This window comes from Arachis stenosperma, chromosome 10 (genome assembly GCF_014773155.1).
Source record: "Arachis stenosperma cultivar V10309 chromosome 10, arast.V10309.gnm1.PFL2, whole genome shotgun sequence".
In the NCBI taxonomy this organism is placed as follows: Eukaryota; Viridiplantae; Streptophyta; class Magnoliopsida; order Fabales; family Fabaceae; genus Arachis; species Arachis stenosperma.
The window spans coordinates 131,078,869-131,095,770 of NC_080386.1; the positions used below are offsets into that span (position 1 = coordinate 131,078,869).

Below are 16,902 nucleotides of genomic sequence, written 5' to 3' on the forward strand. Positions count from 1 at the left end.
AAAAATATATAATTAGCAGTACTATTAAATTAGTAATCAAAGAGTTTTTACCAAATATACTGAGCAAACTTTTTAATTATATCTCATATACTTAAGCCTTGTTATGATCTATTTTTTTATTTTTTTAATAATGCAATATATTTTTTTTTTTGCACCGTTTATTTTTTTTAGAACATTGTTTCTTTTTTCTTTAACACTTTTAGTTATGATAAATAAATTACAAAAAGTTCTTAGGTGGTAGATCTTAACATAATTAATATTCGTGACTTTTTGGTCTTCAAATTTTGTTGAGGTCTACATATATTTTTAAATAACTTATTTATAAATTAAAATTTTATAAAAAGATAATTAATATTCATAATTTAAATATAAGTAATTTTATCAAAATAATATTTTAAACATACATATTTATTATTTATTCATAAATATATTTTTTATTTATATTATATCTTAATAACATGTTCAATAATATTTTAGTATTTATTCGTAATTATGTAATTTTTCTTTTATTTATACTATATGTATATAATGTGTTCAAATATTATTTAATAATATAAACAATTTGTAATTTTATAAGAGAAGAATCAATTTTTTTTACAAGCTTTATACTTGGGTGTTTTTAAATAAATAAATATAAAAGAAATCAAACTTCATTATTTAATTTATTATTATAGAATTTTTATTTTAATTTAAAATAATTCATTCGATTAATATAACTAAAATTAACTATAAATTATTTTATATAACACATACAGATTTAATAATTTATATAACACATATAGCAATATTTAATTGGATCTGTATGTGTTATATAAAAATAATTTATAATTAATTTTAATTATATTAATTTAATGAATTATTTTAAATCAAAATAAGAATTCTATAATAATAAATTAAATAATAAAATTTGATTTCTTTTATATTTATTTGGATCTAAAAACACGTTAGTGTATAACACTTATAAAAAAATTGATTCTTTTCTTATAGGATTGTAAATTATTTATATTATTAAATATTATTTGAACACATTATTATACACATCGTATAAACAAAAAAAACACATAACTGTGAATAAATATTAAAATATTATTTAAACATACTATTATTAAGATATAATATAAATGAAAAAATATATATTTATAAATAAATACTAAATGTGTATGCTTAAAATATTATTTGGTGAAATTATTTATGATTTAAATCACGAATATAATTATTTTTTATAAAATTTTAATTATAAATAAATTATTAAAAATATCTGTAGACTATATCCAACAAAAAATTTGAAGATAAAAAAGTTACGAATATTAATAATATTAAGATCTACAACATAAGAACTTTTTGTAATTTATTCACCATATTAAAAGTGTTAAAGAAAAAAGAAATAATGTTCTAAAAGAAAAAAAAAAATAAGCGGTGCAAAAAAGAAAACCCTGTTGTGTAACTTATAAAAATATATTGCATTATTTATAAAAAAGAAATTAGATCATAACAACGGGCTTAACTATATGAGATTTAATTGAAAAGTTGCCCAGTATATTTGGTCAAAAACTCTTTGATTACTAATTTAATAGTACTGCTAATTATATATTTTTAAGGGGACAAAAATCTGAAATTGCAGTGTGTCATTGATGTGGCTGCTGTCATAAAAAAGAAAAACAAAAGTAGAACTAGGTGTCACTGAAAAAATTATAACACGTTGCTTCTATACATATAGATAATTTATGGTATCTACACCATAGTTGCTTCTATACGTATAGATAATTTATGGTATCTACACCATAGACTTCGCCTAGATTTTATCTATCGTTAAACTAATAGGTGATAAAAAGTAATTGCAATACACATATCCAATACAACTTTTGTTGGTTTATAAAACTCTTATTGTTTGAGATTTTTACTATCGATTAGATTTCCTCTTTTATAAGTTTCAATTTTTTATTATTGTTACAATATAGGTCTAAACTTTGGTCTAACAAAATCATATAAATTTTACAACACAGCTCAATGCTTCACTAATTAAATTCATTTACTGGTTTTTTTTTTTTGTTTTTCAAGATATCCCCCAACTCGATAGGCTAAGGACTAATCCGTCGCGGTACTAAGCTCCATTTAAGGGTTTGTCGCTGATCAATGAGTTGCTGCATGCACAAGACGGGATTCGAACCCCGACATTTGCTTAAGCGGACTAGTGAGCTATCCACTAAATCAACCAAACTTGGTTTTATTTACTGGTTTTTTGTCTGAACTAATTTCGTGACTTAGGGAGTTCAAATTTAGGGCCTTAGTTATGGGCTTGGATTATATTTTAGGAAGAGTTCTTGAAATATCGGTGTTTCAGTTGTTTTAACCGTTGATCTGAATTATAAAAAATATATTTTAATTAAAATCAACGATTAAAATAACTGGAACACCGGTGTTACATTTGAAAATTTTCCTATATTTTATTGGGCTTGATGGTTATAAATTAAACAAAGGCGCCAAAGTGCAAAACCATCGTTAGGGTTTCGAGTTCAGCGAAGGTTTTGTGCTCCCAAATTATTGTTCTTTCTTCGTCTTTGTTGCTTCTCTGCTCAACTATTCACCATGAGCAGATCAGGACAGCCACCGGATTTGAAGAAGTAAGCATTACTATTCATCTTCACTTCATTTCATCTTTCGATTTCTTGAACTTTCTTCAGAATCTGTTGCAATGAGCAAATATGTTAACCTACATTTCTTTTTCTTCTTTTCCCCCTCTTTACGATGCTCCAGGTACATGGACATGAAGCTTCAGAGTAAGTTTGATTCTCTCCTTAATTTTCTGAAGTTTGATTTCTTTTTCCGTTAATAATGTTGTATATCAATAACTCTGCATACATCATATGAGATAGACATTTGAATTTTGAACCTTGTAGTTTTTAGGGCTTTTTGTTTATGTTTGAAAATGAATAGTTTTTATTATCTGCTTGCAGTAAAACTTAATGCAAATAGGATGATTGTTGGTACCCTGAGGGGTTTTGACCAGTTTATGAACTTAGTTGTTGACAACACTGTGGAAGTCAATGGCAATGAAAAGAATGAAATAGGGATGGTGGTGAGTCCCGTAATCCATTCCATTTTTCATATTAATTCAATTTGTCAAACAGGAATTTGAAGATTTTTAGAGGAAATAGAGTACAATTTAACCCATATTTTGTTTTTAAAAATGATGATACAGGTAATTAGAGGAAACAGTGTGGTTACTGTTGAAGCACTTGAACCTGTGAACAGGACCTGATTTCTGTTTCATTGTAATATTTCTCAGTATATTGCATTGTTTGAATTGGTGTATATTTTGAACAATGTACATGAAATTGTGGATCTTAAGGTTCTTTTCCTTTCTCAGCTGATTTGTTAATGTAGCATACTGTGCATACTGCTATGGTTTTATTGGGATGGCACTGATCTTGCCAAATTGGAATGATGTCTATATATATATATATCCTTCTTAGTTGATTTCTTCTCTTTTTATTTTACTTTTTTATAAAACTATAATCTTTTCTCTCATTATGTATTGTTATGACTTAATAATACTTTGATGCTTTTGTTTGTGCTCAAAACTTGGTTCAGTTTTATCTTTTGGGATAAAAGGGGAAAAAAAAGCCTAACCACTGCACTATGATTTTCTTATTGTAAATATTTGTTAGTTGTGTAGATTATGGAGGGGGTTAGCTGTTTTGTTTTTGTTTTGTAGTTGTCATGGGTTTGTTTTGTTTCATTCAGTATGTTCGAGAGTTTTTATGTTGTTGAGTCATGTGTTAGTGTTGGGTCATTGTTTAGTCGAGTCATATGTTTGTTTTTTGGTCCGTTTTATTTCACATTGAGCCCTTGCACTTTGGTACTTGTCATTGTGGAAGTACTCCGATATTGTCATGATAGTAGAATCAGATTATGGCTTTTGAAAGTTTTAGTTCTATACTAAAAATAATACTAGTTAGGAGATAAGTTTGATTGCATTTGAAAAAGGGTAGACATTGAGAACCTTGGTTCTACGGCTGAAAGAATATTAGTTGGGAGCCAAGTTTGATTAAACTTGAAACAAGACTGTCCACTTGTCCTCATAATATGAAGTTGGAAACCAAAAATCATTTTTGCTGTCGATGTGAAGTTTTTGGCAATTATTCCAATCGTTAATTAATATCTAAAATCAAAGCTATTGAGATAGAAATCAGACATCAGCTTCACCGTCGTTCTTTTACTCATGCTTGCTTTAGAGCAGATGGTAAAAAGTCAAAACCGTAAGTGCATCTCAAAAGTCAAAACTGTAATTGCAAGTCATTTTATTGCAATGAAAGTATATCTTTGATATAAAGAAAAAGAAAAAAACCCTTTTTAATAGTGTAGAAGTAGATTAACTATTTTTCATGGTTTTGAAAATTGGGTTAATCGGAAATCGATCAGTAGACGGGTTCAATTCAAGTAAAAATCGATCGACAATGAACCCATCAAAAAATATTTTTTTAGAAAAAGTTTATATTTATAAGTAGATATATTATTTTATGAAAAAGTATATAGAATTAAGAGTTGATTAATTTATAATTATATTTAATTAATTTTATTTGTTTTTAATTTATAATATTTGATATTAATTGTTTCTCACCTCAAATTAATATTCTGAATGATACGTTGGAAAATTATGGGCGGAGATCACGGAACTCTGCTTCCAACAATTTCGATTTTTAGTATATAAAAAAATTTATAAAATATATAAAAGAACATTAATTTAATATGAAAAAAAAATATTTTGATACTTAGTAGAAGAAGAAATTTGGCTGGGAATGATAATGAAAATTGGCTTTGGCTTTGGCGCTTAAGAATACCGGAGAAGATAAAGTGTCTGCTCTGGCTTTGCCTCAACAACGGAGTTCTCACAGCTAGATACCGATTTCAAAGATGTCTTGATATTTCTGATTTTTGTCAGAGATGTTATCTTGCGCAAGAGGATATTAACCACTGCTTTAGGACTTGCCAAAAAGCTCGTCAGATTTGGATTAGCTTAAATTTGGGAATGACCGCTGTCCGCTGAGGACTCTAGTTTGGATTTTGTGCCTTGGATTCGTTCTAACCTCAACAACAATGAGTTTCTCTTTGCAGCGGCCTTTTGGTGGATTTGGAGGGATAGAAACAATGACATCTTTCATCAAGATGATCCATGGAGTAAAGAGAAAATTGTTCCCTTGGTTAAACATGTTGTTCGAGATTTCTCTAATGGTGTTACCAACCAAAAACATATTATTCATTCTTCTTTGAAATATAACTGGGAACCACCTCCAATGAATGTTTGTAAAGTGAACTGCGATGCAATCGTTTTTAAAAATGAGCAATTAGCTAGCTTTGGATGTATTATTAGAGATAGCATGAGAATTTGGATAAAATGTTGTTCTGCCAGTATACCTCTTTCTAGTGTTCTCTGTTGTGAGCTTCATGCTATTTGGAGAGGGCTTGTTATGGCTTGGGATTGCGAGTGCAAAGAGGTCATCTGTGAAACTGATAATCTTGATGCGTTTCTTCTTGTTTCGCGAGGCACAACCAGTATGACTAGGAATGACTCTGATTTGCTTGACAAAATCAAAGAGATGCTCCAACGCAATTGGACAGCTACTTTAGTTCTCATCCAGCGCACAGCAAACAGAGTGGCTGATTTAATTGCTAAAACTGCTACTTTAAACAAGCAGGTGTATCTAGAGTGGTTACTGTCCCCTAATAATTTAGACATTATTATTAGAGAGGAGTGCTATTCTTTCTCTTAGTTCTTTTTTCTTTGTGTTATGTTTAGTCACCAAAAAAACTTAGTAGAATAAACATCTTAATACCTAGCATAAACACTATCCACGTAGAAATTTTAGATTCACCCAGAAGCATTTGGCTAGTTTTTTGGTGATACCTTTTTAGTTCTCTAGCATTGTTGTTATTTTATTACATCTAGTTTAATTTGAATTTATTTTTTGATAAACTTTTAAATGTTTAATTTTATCGGTTTGATGATGGCTCAATTTTTCATGGAATATTTAAATGTTTGAACACTAAATGGTTCGGTTTCTGAAAGTTTTCTATTTTTTGGTTTTGAGTTCCATGGATGGAACAGCGCCCACGTCGGCGTTCAAAAGCCATGTTTGGTTGCTTCCGTGCGAGACATGAAATCAACTGAAAGTATGAAATAGAATGAGCAGAAAGAAAATGATCAACATTCTCAATCTCAACTCAAAGAACCATCCTCAACACCCATAACCAACATAAATCAATGCCTTCTTCATTCTTCAATACGAAGGACCTTACCAGGCTCCTCAATGGCCTCTCCCTCGTCGCCAACGAATTCATCAAACCCGCCGCAAAGTCCGACCTCCAAACCCTAATCAAGAACGCCGTCCTCTCCGCTACTGACCTCTCCGGCATCACCAGCGGCAAGCTTCGCCAATTCTCAAACCCTCAATCTTCTCACGCTCCCAAACGCGCCTCTACCGATTCCGTCGTTTATTTCAGCTCTTCACAGCCCCCTGAAACGACAACAAGAAATGATGAAAATGATGTCGTTTTGACTTCTGAAGAAAACCGCCCTAGGGTCGCGGATTCCGAGGCAGGGACGGCGACTGCGGCGGCTTCGTCTCCGGTTGTTGCCGTTCCGGATGGGAGTGTTTTGGCGGCGGAGGAAAGCGAGGCTCGGAGCTCTGAGGGTAAGGTGGATGTGAATGTGAAAGAGAATGAGAATGAGAATGGGAAGGTGGGTGGTGAGGGGAGTGGTGAAATGGCGCCTATTACTCCACCGGTGACGAGGCGAAGACCGAGGGAGAGGAGGGTTCCTGAAACTCCGTTTTCCAGGGCTCTTGGGTTAGTGTTGTTTCTAATGTATTAACTTTGTGTTAATTTGCTATGCTTTTAATGCAATTTTCATTGGCTTTGATGAGGCGTTTGTTTCTGGGTCTAATGGTTAGTTAGACAATAGTAATACCTGTCCTATTATCAATTTTTGTGGTTGACTTGTGATACTTTCAATTCAATTTTCATTGGCTGTGATGAAGCATTTGATTCCTGGTCTAATGGTTTGTTTGGTAACCAACATGTATTCTAAGTACTTATTAGAGATTACTGTGTTTTTAACATGGGCCTCAGAATCTTACTCGTTAGATTATAGACATTACATTGTGTTAGATGATATTAGACGTGAAGTCTTTTTTGTTTATAGAAACATATGCTTGTCCTTCTGAGAATTAGGTTGTGGCTATATACTTATATTAGACTTGGTAGCCTTGTACTATAGTAGTATATGACACTGAGGACCTTTGTAGTGGCACCAGTGTAGACAGGGCAAAAAGGACTATCGTGTGTAATATTGCCTAAATTCGGAGTTGATAAGTTTAGCTTTAAATGTAGTTCTTGTAATAGACAGTGTTTCTTTAAGAACTAGTGATGTAATATGTGTTGATATGGGAATTTAGGTTTGCTGGGCTAGGAGCTAGTCTTGCATGGGGGACACTTCAGGAATCTGCCAGGAGGCTTGCCTTTGGTATGCCTAATTCTCAAGACAACCAATCTCCGCTTTCTCCATTCTTGTCTGAGAGGAACGCAGAGCGGTTGGCTCTTGCACTTTGTAGAATGCGTGGAGCTGCCCTCAAAATTGGGCAGATGTTGAGCATTCAGGATGAATCTCTTGTTCCAGCTCCGGTATTTGATTCTTCTATTATGCACACTTTTATGTTTGTATGCTATTTAAGAAGATATAGTATTGAAGCGATTATGCAAATGGAACTTTTGAAAAGTAATGTATGAATAAGTTATGATGTACTTAAATATATTATATACCCAAACAGGACCAAAAGTTAAACCTATGATTTGAATTCCAAAATGTTAAAATAAACTTACGATGGTGCTATCCAAATGGGTCCTAAAAGGCTAAAATCATTTTCATCAGCATTGGATTGTACTTCCAAATCCTCTTCATGTCTTCTGTTTCAATGTAGTGTGATTTTATTTGATGTCAATCGACCTGAACTGAATATCATCAGCAGTTAACACGAGTTCTTCATTCAAATGGTCTAGTGGCTTTAGCTCCTGTTTCATGATTGTTTCTCATCTTTTGCATTTTCAGTAATTAGCTTGTGAATATGCATTATTTTGTTTATGAAGTTTGTGTAAAATGGTGGTTATAGTTCATCATATTTGCTACCACTATCTCTTGTATTTTTATAAATGCTGATTAGCAAAATTAATATCATATTGTGCTCAATCAGATGTTTATTTTCTGACTAGTGTCATAGGCTCCATGTATGTGCCTTAAGAAGCAAACTCTCTGTGTTCTATTTGTAGATACTGGCTGCATTAGAAATTGTACGCCAAGGTGCAGATGTGATGCCAAAGAGCCAGCTTAATGAAGTTTTAAATGCTGAGTTAGGTCCTGACTGGTCAACAAAGCTGATTAGTTTTGATTATGAACCTATAGCTGCTGCAAGTATTGGCCAGGTATGGGTGCTTGTTTATTTGTTTAATTACGTGTTGATTTAAATCTGGGGTCAATTACACTATCCTCATCTGAGATTATGCAATATTACATACAAAACTCTCAATTTGCAAAGAGTTACACTAACCACAATTGAAGTTTCCAGTTATGTTAAACTCAAGAAAATTTGCATTGTCCTAACAACAATATCATGCAACTTTAGTTGTCACACTTAATATTTTCTAACAAGGTTCTTCCTAAAATATTTAGGTGCACAAAGCTGTCATGAAGGATGGCATGCAAGTTGCAATGAAAATTCAGTACCCTGGTGTTGCAAATAGCATTGAGAGCGACATTGAGAATGTGAAACTTCTTTTGAATTACACAAATCTGATTCCTGAAGGACTTTATCTTGACAGGGCTATAAAGGTTTGTATTGTTTTGTTAGAATTCTTGTATGCTCTTTAGTTGTGTTAATCATTTTATTTAAACACCCTGAATTCAATTTCTCGATTGTTGGGAGTGTGGATTACATAGTCCCTCTACCCCTTGCTTGCTGGCCTTTTTTCTTTTCTTTTCTTCTCTTTTTTTTGAACAAAAAAATACCTGCAAATGTTAGGTATAATGGCAGATTCATTTCATGGTAATTTGTTCTGTATTTATACGTGCAGCTCTTTCAACTTTCATTACTACCTCTTTCTATTTTCTTCACCCATCACCTTGTCCTGTCTAAGCCATGTGCTCTGGTCTAAAACGACATTGGAGTCCCTTATCCATCAATTTGGATTCTTATGTTTATCTTTTTTGTATTTTTTCCCTCTCCCTAGGTGGCCAAAGAAGAATTATCACGTGAGTGTGATTACAACTTGGAGGCAGCAAGTCAGAAGCGATTCCGAGATCTGCTTTCTGGCACAGAAGGGCTTTATGTTCCAATAGTTTTTAATGATCTTTCAAGCAAAAAAGTATTAACTACAGAACTTGTTCATGGTAATTACAAGTTTTACCTGTTCCTCCTGCAGGACATTCTTTTACTGCACCTTGCTTAACAGTTGCAGCAAACTCTGAAAACCATTCAGTCAATTAAATGACTAATTTTATTACATTATTTTGATTGAATAAATAGAAATGTTGTTTCAAGTTTTATTCAATTTCAACTTGTTTTTAACAAGGAAGTGTTTTCTCTTGTTACAGGAATTACAATTGACAAAGTAGCCTTGCTGGACCAGGAAACTCGTAATTATATTGGGAAAATGTTATTGGAGCTCACATTGATGGAGTTATTTGTATTTCGATTTATGCAGGCATGTTATTTGTTATTCTTCCCGTATGTTTGAAGTCATTATATGCCATTGTTGACAGTTGACACTGTCTATTGTGTGTCATCTGTAACGAATGAACTAGGTCTGCTCTTATCATTAATGATGAGTTTTGGGTTTGTTTTATGGCTGTAAACATGTATTTCTGGTCTCATTTAATGTTGGAGGTGGTTTCTTTGATGCAGACTGATCCTAATTGGGGTAACTTTTTATATGATGAAGCGAAGAAAACAATAAATCTCATTGATTTTGGAGCGGCACGGGATTACCCCAAAAGATTTGTTGATGATTATTTACAAATGGTTAGGTCTCCTCTTCTCCATTATCATTCTCTTCAATAACTGACATGAGGTTTAATTGTTTAAGATCATAATTTGTGCTAATGTTGTTTGTGTTAATATTTTCTCTGTTCCATTTTATGTTACTTTGTTTTCGATTTACACATTCTTTTCTTCACTTTACTGTAACATCTGGTATGCAATTACAAGCGGATGTTGGTTCATAACTGCTCTTTTTGGCCCTCTTAATTGTTTAGTTGTCGTATCATTTATCCATGTGGTTGATGTGGGTCTTTATAGCTGACCCCACATAATTAGGAAAAAGTTGGTGGTCGTAATTGTTGAATTTTTTACCTATGTTGAAATGAAATTTGGCATTACTGGAAAATGTCTTTTTTGTCCTTTTTTTTACCTGGTAAGCTGCATCATTTAACTGAAAATCAGTAACAATTTGTTTGCAGTTATGAAAGGATTGATCTAAATTTTGAAATATAGAGAAAGAGAATCAAAATGGCTCTAGACAGTAATGGTCATAATAAGTTTGATTATTCAATTGATTAAGAGACTCCTGGAAATGTTATTATTCTTATTTTTATTTATGATACACGATTGATCAGGTTCTAGCATGTGCAAATACTGATAGGGATGGGGTCATAGAGATGTCCCAGAGACTTGGGTTCATCACTGGAATGGAATCAGATGTGATGCTCGATGCCCATGTTCAAGCTGGTTTCATTGTGGGTTTGCCATTTGCAAGATCCGGTGGATTCGACTTCAAGTCCACCAACATTACATCAAGCATTTCACACCTTGGTGCGACGATGCTGAAGCACAGGCTGACTCCGCCACCTGATGAAGCTTACAGTCTGCACAGAAAACTTTCTGGTGCATTTTTGGCATGCATTAAGATTGGGGCCGTTGTGCCTTGTAGGGAATTATTGCTTGAAGTGTACAATCAATATAGGTTTGGTGATGATGAAACAAATGAGATATTATCCACTGGCTCAGGATCCGCATAGGTAATAGGTTTTTTGTATTTTGTATTTTGTTTTCTTTATCAATTCTTCAATTAGTTTTTTCTACCACAGCTATAATAATAACTTCTGGGATGCTAGTTATGCGTCCAAGAATATTTCATATTGCTCCACAAAAGTGGAGTCAATTTTGGGGACAATTTCCCCTTACCCCCATTTGTAATTTTAGCTGCTTATAGAGTTGTTTATTATTTGTTGTACGGATTCTTTCAAAAAGTTATTGATTCCTTAAAATTGTGCTTGGATTGTTTTTCTCCCGTCATCCTTAACATGAAATATGAATATTCCTTACTAGTAACTACCCAGAGTGGTGTGGCAATGCCATGGAAATCGTAATCAATGTTCACCAGAAGTTGTACTGAGCTCCAAGCAACGGGTGCATTGTATATTATGAATATAATTAGAGGTCCTTCGTTGTCTTGCATACTAAAGTCAATAAGTCATCATTAGTCATTGAATGATAAATTATGGACAGTTTCAGGTGCTTAGGCAGTTCATAGAAGTTGATGATTATTGGTTAGGGATGCTGGAATGAGTGTAGTTACGGTATTTATGGAGATATTATCATGTTGGATGTCTGTTGGTGTTCGTTGCAGATGCTCTAAGGCGAGGTAAGCTTGCCATTCACTATTATTTGATTAAAATTAAATTCAACGGTGAAGTGGGTGTTATGACACCTTATATTATTCCTAAGTCATTATTCTATGAATTTAGTTTACAAACCTTAAACAAATCTCTCTAAATCTCTCTTAATTAAATATTGAGAGTTCAATTTTTGCTATGTGGAACATCTAATTGCCTTAGAATCCGCTGTATCTTTCTTCTCATGGTATCCTCCAACGTAGATTAAGAATTAATCTGTCGTGTTTTATTTAAGGAAGGAGAGATTTAAATCTGACATTTATTTAAGTAAACTAATAAACTAACTATTAAATCAATTCAAATCGGTTAGAATCAGCCGTATTTAAATGTGTCCCCATTGGTGGGTTCCGTGGAGGATGTCCCTAAATAATAGAATTGAAATACGCAGATTTTAACCACATTTAATTTTCTTTAGCCAATGCTATTAAATATACAAGTAACGTCATGCATCTTGTCAGTGTCGTACAATGAACAGTCAGTGGGTGTGTGTATCATTTTAACATATAACGATCCATCACATTGAAGTTCATAGCATCGTCTTTCTCTATAAAGTTTCCCTCGAAAAAAAGACAATCACCAAGACCAGAAACAAAAACAACGTTCATATTTGCAGTGTGCAAGTGGGTTTCTATCTTGCAGTAAACTATGCACAAGGCAACGTGCAAAACTTAAAAAAGAAAATGAAAAAAAAATTAAGAAAGATATGTTTCAATAAAATAAATCCAGTAGGAACTCAGTCCAATGAGTATATCTTTATCTACATTGTTAATTAATAATTAATTGACGACAACAACTTGACTTTGATTTGCACTGACTCTCACACCTATCAAGCACGTTATAATGTGATAAAAATGGTCACACTATTTAATCAAGTTACCCAAAACGGCATATGAAAAATAATAATACAACAAATATTTCAACATCGTCGTTAGAGAAATGAAATGTAGAGCTATTCCATTTTCCAATTTAACAAAACTAAGAGATGCGATGATGAATGAATAGATCAATGAACCCAAAGACACTTTCTTTTTCTAAACTAGTTAGTGATTGTTGACTAGATACAACAAAAGGAATACTATAAAAGTTTCTTTAAAAAAAAAAAAAAGCAACAGGACAAACATGAAACATGAGTAGTGCGTGCTTGACTGCTTGCGCATTCAATTTTTTTTCCGTTTCCCATGCAGAATGCATTTTCACCTCCGATTCATTTATCATGTTCACGTTTCACCACAGAAAAATTAATGAGTGAAAAAAAAGAATCACTTCTATAATATTCTTCCACCAAAATGCCATATAAATCCAGCATCAACAGCAATTCAGCACCAGGCACGGTGCTCAGTATAAAATAAATCATTTTTCAGTTGCTGGTCCAAAAATCACACACCTCGAGATTCTGCCACGTGGCAGATCTAATCCACGTGTACACGCTCCTCGCTTTAGCTTTAAAACGTTCAAGACCTTCTTCTTATGCAACAGTACATTGATGCTCCACTAAACCAAACGCCGAAAGATTACCACTAACTTTTTAACGGTAACCAACACAATTATTATCGCTCACTCTCTCTGTCTCTGAAAATTCTTCATCAATGGCGGAAAATTCCGGCAGGAAGCTTATCGTGGAGGTTTGCAGCGCCAAGAATTTGATGCCGAAAGATGGCCAAGGAACCGCAAGTGCTTATGCCGTTGTGGATTTCGATGGCCAGAGAAGAAGAACGACTACCAAATCCAGAGATCTCAACCCTCAATGGGACGAGAAGCTCGAGTTTATTGTTCATGATAAAGATTCAATGGCTTCAGAGACGTTAGAGGTCAATCTCTATAACGATAAGAAGCTGGGGAAGCGAAGCACTTTTCTCGGAAAAGTGAAAATCTCAGGAAGCAGTGTTGTGAAGTCTGGTACAGAAGAGATTGTGTACTATCCGTTGGAGAAGAGAAGCGTGTTCTCTCAGATCAAAGGAGAGTTAGGACTCAAAGTCTCTTACGTTGACGATGATCCACCGCCGCCGCCGTCAGCGGAGGCCGATGGCGAGCTGAAGGCAGAGACCGCACCTCCGCCTGCGGCGGAGAGCGCAAAAGAAGAAGAGGAGAAAGAAGAAAAATCAGAAGAGAATAAGCAGGACGAGGAGAAGAAGGAAGAAGAACAAAGCAAACCTCCTGAAGAAGAACAGGAAAAGGCGAAAGCTCCACCGGATAATCCAAAGCCAAAGGAGGAGGCTCCGGCAGAGGCGGCACCACCACAACCGGAGGCAGAAGTGCAGAATCTGGCAAAACCACAAAAGGAGAAGCTTATTGAGATAATAAAGCGAGCTGAGAATAATCATCTGAGCGTGAACGATCACGAACTACGGTCTTTGAGCAGCGATCGTAGTCGCAGCACTTACGATCTTGTGGATCGCATTCCATTCCTCTACGTTCGCGTGGTGAAGGCAAAGCGAGCAAACAGCAGTGAAAGCGGTTCAAAGGTTTATGCGAAGCTCGTGATCGGAACACACAGTGTGAAGACCAAGAGTGAAAGTGAAGACAAAGACTGGGATCAGGTTTTTGCTTTTGATAAAGAAGGACTCAATTCCACGTCGTTGGAGGTTTCAGTGTGGTGCGAGGAAAAGAAAGAAGGTGAAGAGATCACCGAGAATTCACTCGGAACGGTGTCGTTTGATTTGCAAGAAGTGCCTAAGCGTGTGCCGCCGGACAGTCCTTTGGCTCCCCAATGGTACACTCTGGAATCTGATACGTCGCCAGGAAATGACGTCATGCTGGCCGTGTGGATCGGGACGCAGGCTGACGAAGCGTTTCAAGAGGCGTGGCAGTCTGATTCCGGCGGTTTAATACCGGAGACTAGAGCTAAAGTGTATCTTTCCCCAAAGCTTTGGTATCTGAGAGTAACGGTCATCCAGACGCAGGACTTGCAGCTAGGTTCGGGATCCGAGCCTAAGCTTAGGAGTCCAGAGCTTTACGTAGTGAAGGGTCAACTCGGCGCACAGGTTTTCAAGACTGGAAGAACATCGGCTGGCGGCTCAGCAGCGTCAAGCTCGGCTAACCCAACATGGAATGAAGACCTTGTATTTGTTGCAGCTGAGCCGTTTGAGCCTTTCTTGGTTTTAACGGTGGAGGACGTGTCAAACTCCCAAACCGTTGGCCAAGCCAAAATCCACGTGTCATCAATCGAACGGCGGACAGATGTTGGAGCGGAGCCAAAGTCAAGATGGTTCAATTTATCTAGTGATGACGAGTCCCGTCCCTACACGGGAAGGATTCACGTTCGGGTGTGCCTGGAAGGAGGCTATCACGTGATCGACGAAGCAACTCACGTGACTAGCGACGCTCGTGCATCGGCCAAACAACTATGCAAGGCTCCAATTGGTTTGCTTGAGGTGGGAATTCGCGGCGCCACTAACCTCCTCCCCGTGAAGACCAAGGACGGAACACGTGGCACTACCGATGCTTTCGCGGTGGCCAAATATGGACCCAAGTGGATCCGAACCCGAACCATCATTGACCGGTTTAACCCGCGATGGAATGAACAATACACATGGGATGTTTATGACCCTTGCACAGTCCTCACAATTGGTGTGTTCGATAACGGAAGGTACAAGCGTTCTGAAGAGGGGAAGCTGAATAAAGATGTTAGGTTGGGGAAAATTCGCGTGCGTTTGTCCACGTTGGATACCAACCGGGTTTACGTTCATTCCTACTCTCTAACCGTTTTGCTGCCAAGTGGAGCCAAGAAGATGGGAGAGATAGAAATTGCAGTTAGATTTTCATGCTCGTCGTGGTTGAGTTTAATGCAGGCCTACACAAGCCCAATTCTTCCAAGAATGCATTATGTGAAACCATTCGGCCCAGCCCAACAAGATATTCTACGTCACATGGCTATGAGGATCGTGACGGCTCGACTGGCCCGGTCTGAACCGCCCTTGGGTCATGAGGTGGTTCAGTTCATGTTAGATTCAGACACTCACGTGTGGAGCATGAGACGAAGCAAGGCGAATTGGTTCAGGGTGATTAGTTGCATCTCACGCGCCGCGTCTCTGGCGCGTTGGTTTGACGGGATCCGAAGGTGGGTGCATCCTCCCACTACTATTCTAATGCACGTGCTTCTTTTGGCAATAGTCTTCTGCCCTTCTCTCGTTCTACCCACTGCATTCATGTATTGCTTCTTGATTCTTCTGTTGAGATTCCGTTACCGGCAGAGGGTCCCACAGAGCATGGATCCGAGGGTTTCGTGTGTGGACATGGTGAGTTTGGACGAGCTGGATGAGGAGTTTGACGGGTTTCCGACGACGAGGTCCCCGGAGGTGGTGCGGATCAGGTACGATAGGGTGCGGGCGCTTGCGGGGAGGGCGCAGACTTTGCTTGGTGACGTGGCAGCTCAGGGAGAGCGATTGGAAGCTCTGTTCAGTTGGCGGGACCCAAGGGCGACGGCGATGTTTGCCGTTTTGTGCTTCGTGTTGTCGTTGGTGTTCTACGTGGTGCCGTTTAAAGGTTTTGTTTTGGGAGCTGGTTTCTATTACTTTCGCCATCCAAGGTTTCGTGATGACATGCCTTCCGTTTCTGCCAACTTTTATAGAAGACTTCCTTCTCTTTCTGATCAGATTATCTGATATATAGTGGTATTTTATTTATTAATTGGTTTATTTATTTGAAAACAGCATGAAATATCAATATATCATAGTGTATTAGCACTGATATTGAATTATTGATAAATATAAATATAGATTTGAGCTGAAGTGTAGGACCATTCTTTTCTTTTCTTATGTTTTTTATCTTCGTTTTATGTTTAGGGTTAATTAATCGCTATGGTAGACTCATATATTCTTCATTTGTTTATTTATGGATTCAATAAGTTCAAGGAATCTTGTTTTAAGGACTAACGAATCTTTTTTCTTTCCTTTTTGGTCGGAAAACGAGGCTTAAAGTGGTTGATTTTTTTTTTCGGACGTGTAAAGTGGTTGATTATGCACTAAAAAAGTGGGCTTAGCTTCTTGAAATACGACGCAATCAGAGGGAATAAGACAACCACCCCCAATTTTGCACTGGTTATGTAGAGATGATAAAAGGGACCAATGTGAATTGTGAACAATTAATATTGTATATCTATTACACAAACAAAAGGTGCTCACAAAATAAAAAAAATGTTGCATATAAATTCTTTTGACGTAAATTTTATTTAGAAAAGAAAA

At 35.8% G+C, this 16,902-nt stretch overlaps 3 protein-coding genes across 5 annotated transcripts; all 3 read left to right on the forward strand.

Annotated features, from left to right (window-relative positions):
* The first annotated feature begins 2,475 nt into the window (after positions 1 to 2,475).
* On the forward strand, positions 2,476 to 3,477 carry LOC130956375 (probable small nuclear ribonucleoprotein G). Its single transcript, XM_057883411.1, has 4 exons — positions 2,476 to 2,621; positions 2,755 to 2,777; positions 2,955 to 3,076; positions 3,200 to 3,477. Exons 1-4 carry the CDS (start codon positions 2,587 to 2,589, stop codon positions 3,257 to 3,259), a joined length of 240 nt encoding a protein of 79 aa, XP_057739394.1. The 5' UTR covers positions 2,476 to 2,586; the 3' UTR covers positions 3,260 to 3,477.
* Positions 3,478 to 6,078: 2,601 nt separating this feature from the next.
* Positions 6,079 to 11,789, forward strand: LOC130954166 (protein ABC transporter 1, mitochondrial). 3 transcript variants are annotated; one of them, XM_057880903.1, is made up of 9 exons: positions 6,079 to 6,846; positions 7,455 to 7,680; positions 8,323 to 8,475; positions 8,723 to 8,881; positions 9,280 to 9,439; positions 9,644 to 9,753; positions 9,954 to 10,070; positions 10,664 to 11,065; positions 11,556 to 11,789. In XM_057880903.1, the coding sequence occupies exons 1-8, from the start codon at positions 6,263 to 6,265 to the stop codon at positions 11,063 to 11,065; spliced, it is 1,911 nt and encodes a 636-aa protein (XP_057736886.1). In that variant the 5' UTR covers positions 6,079 to 6,262; the 3' UTR covers positions 11,556 to 11,789. The 3 variants fall into 3 exon arrangements, with proteins under 3 accessions (XP_057736886.1, XP_057736887.1, XP_057736885.1); XM_057880904.1 differs by having other exon boundaries at positions 11,562 to 11,757; XM_057880902.1 differs by lacking the exon at positions 11,556 to 11,789 and having other exon boundaries at positions 10,664 to 11,314.
* A 1,191-nt stretch (positions 11,790 to 12,980) lies between these two features.
* LOC130954526 (multiple C2 domain and transmembrane region protein 14) lies at positions 12,981 to 16,449 on the forward strand. Its single transcript, XM_057881277.1, has one exon. It carries the CDS (start codon positions 13,309 to 13,311, stop codon positions 16,321 to 16,323), a length of 3,015 nt encoding a protein of 1,004 aa, XP_057737260.1. The 5' UTR covers positions 12,981 to 13,308; the 3' UTR covers positions 16,324 to 16,449.
* Positions 16,450 to 16,902: the final 453 nt, after the last annotated feature.

What these genes read in the sequence shown, in the direction of transcription:
- LOC130956375 (XM_057883411.1), top strand. Translation starts at nt 2,587, where the DNA reads ATGAGCAGATCAGGACAGCCACCGGATTTGAAGAA. An exon ending in CAGCCACCGGATTTGAAGAA is followed by an intron (nt 2,622 to 2,754) that starts GTAAGCATTACT and finishes ACGATGCTCCAG; the next exon opens with GTACATGGACATGAAGCTTC. An exon ending in AGAATGAAATAGGGATGGTG is followed by an intron (nt 3,077 to 3,199) that starts GTGAGTCCCGTA and finishes ATGATGATACAG; the next exon opens with GTAATTAGAGGAAACAGTGT.
- LOC130954166 (XM_057880903.1), top strand. Translation starts at nt 6,263, where the DNA reads ATGCCTTCTTCATTCTTCAATACGAAGGACCTTACCAGGCTCCTCAAT. An exon ending in CCGTTTTCCAGGGCTCTTGG is followed by an intron (nt 6,847 to 7,454) that starts GTTAGTGTTGTT and finishes ATGGGAATTTAG; the next exon opens with GTTTGCTGGGCTAGGAGCTA. An exon ending in CTGCTGCAAGTATTGGCCAG is followed by an intron (nt 8,476 to 8,722) that starts GTATGGGTGCTT and finishes TAAAATATTTAG; the next exon opens with GTGCACAAAGCTGTCATGAA.
- LOC130954526 (XM_057881277.1), top strand. Translation starts at nt 13,309, where the DNA reads ATGGCGGAAAATTCCGGCAGGAAGCTTATCGTGGAGGTTTGCAGCGCC.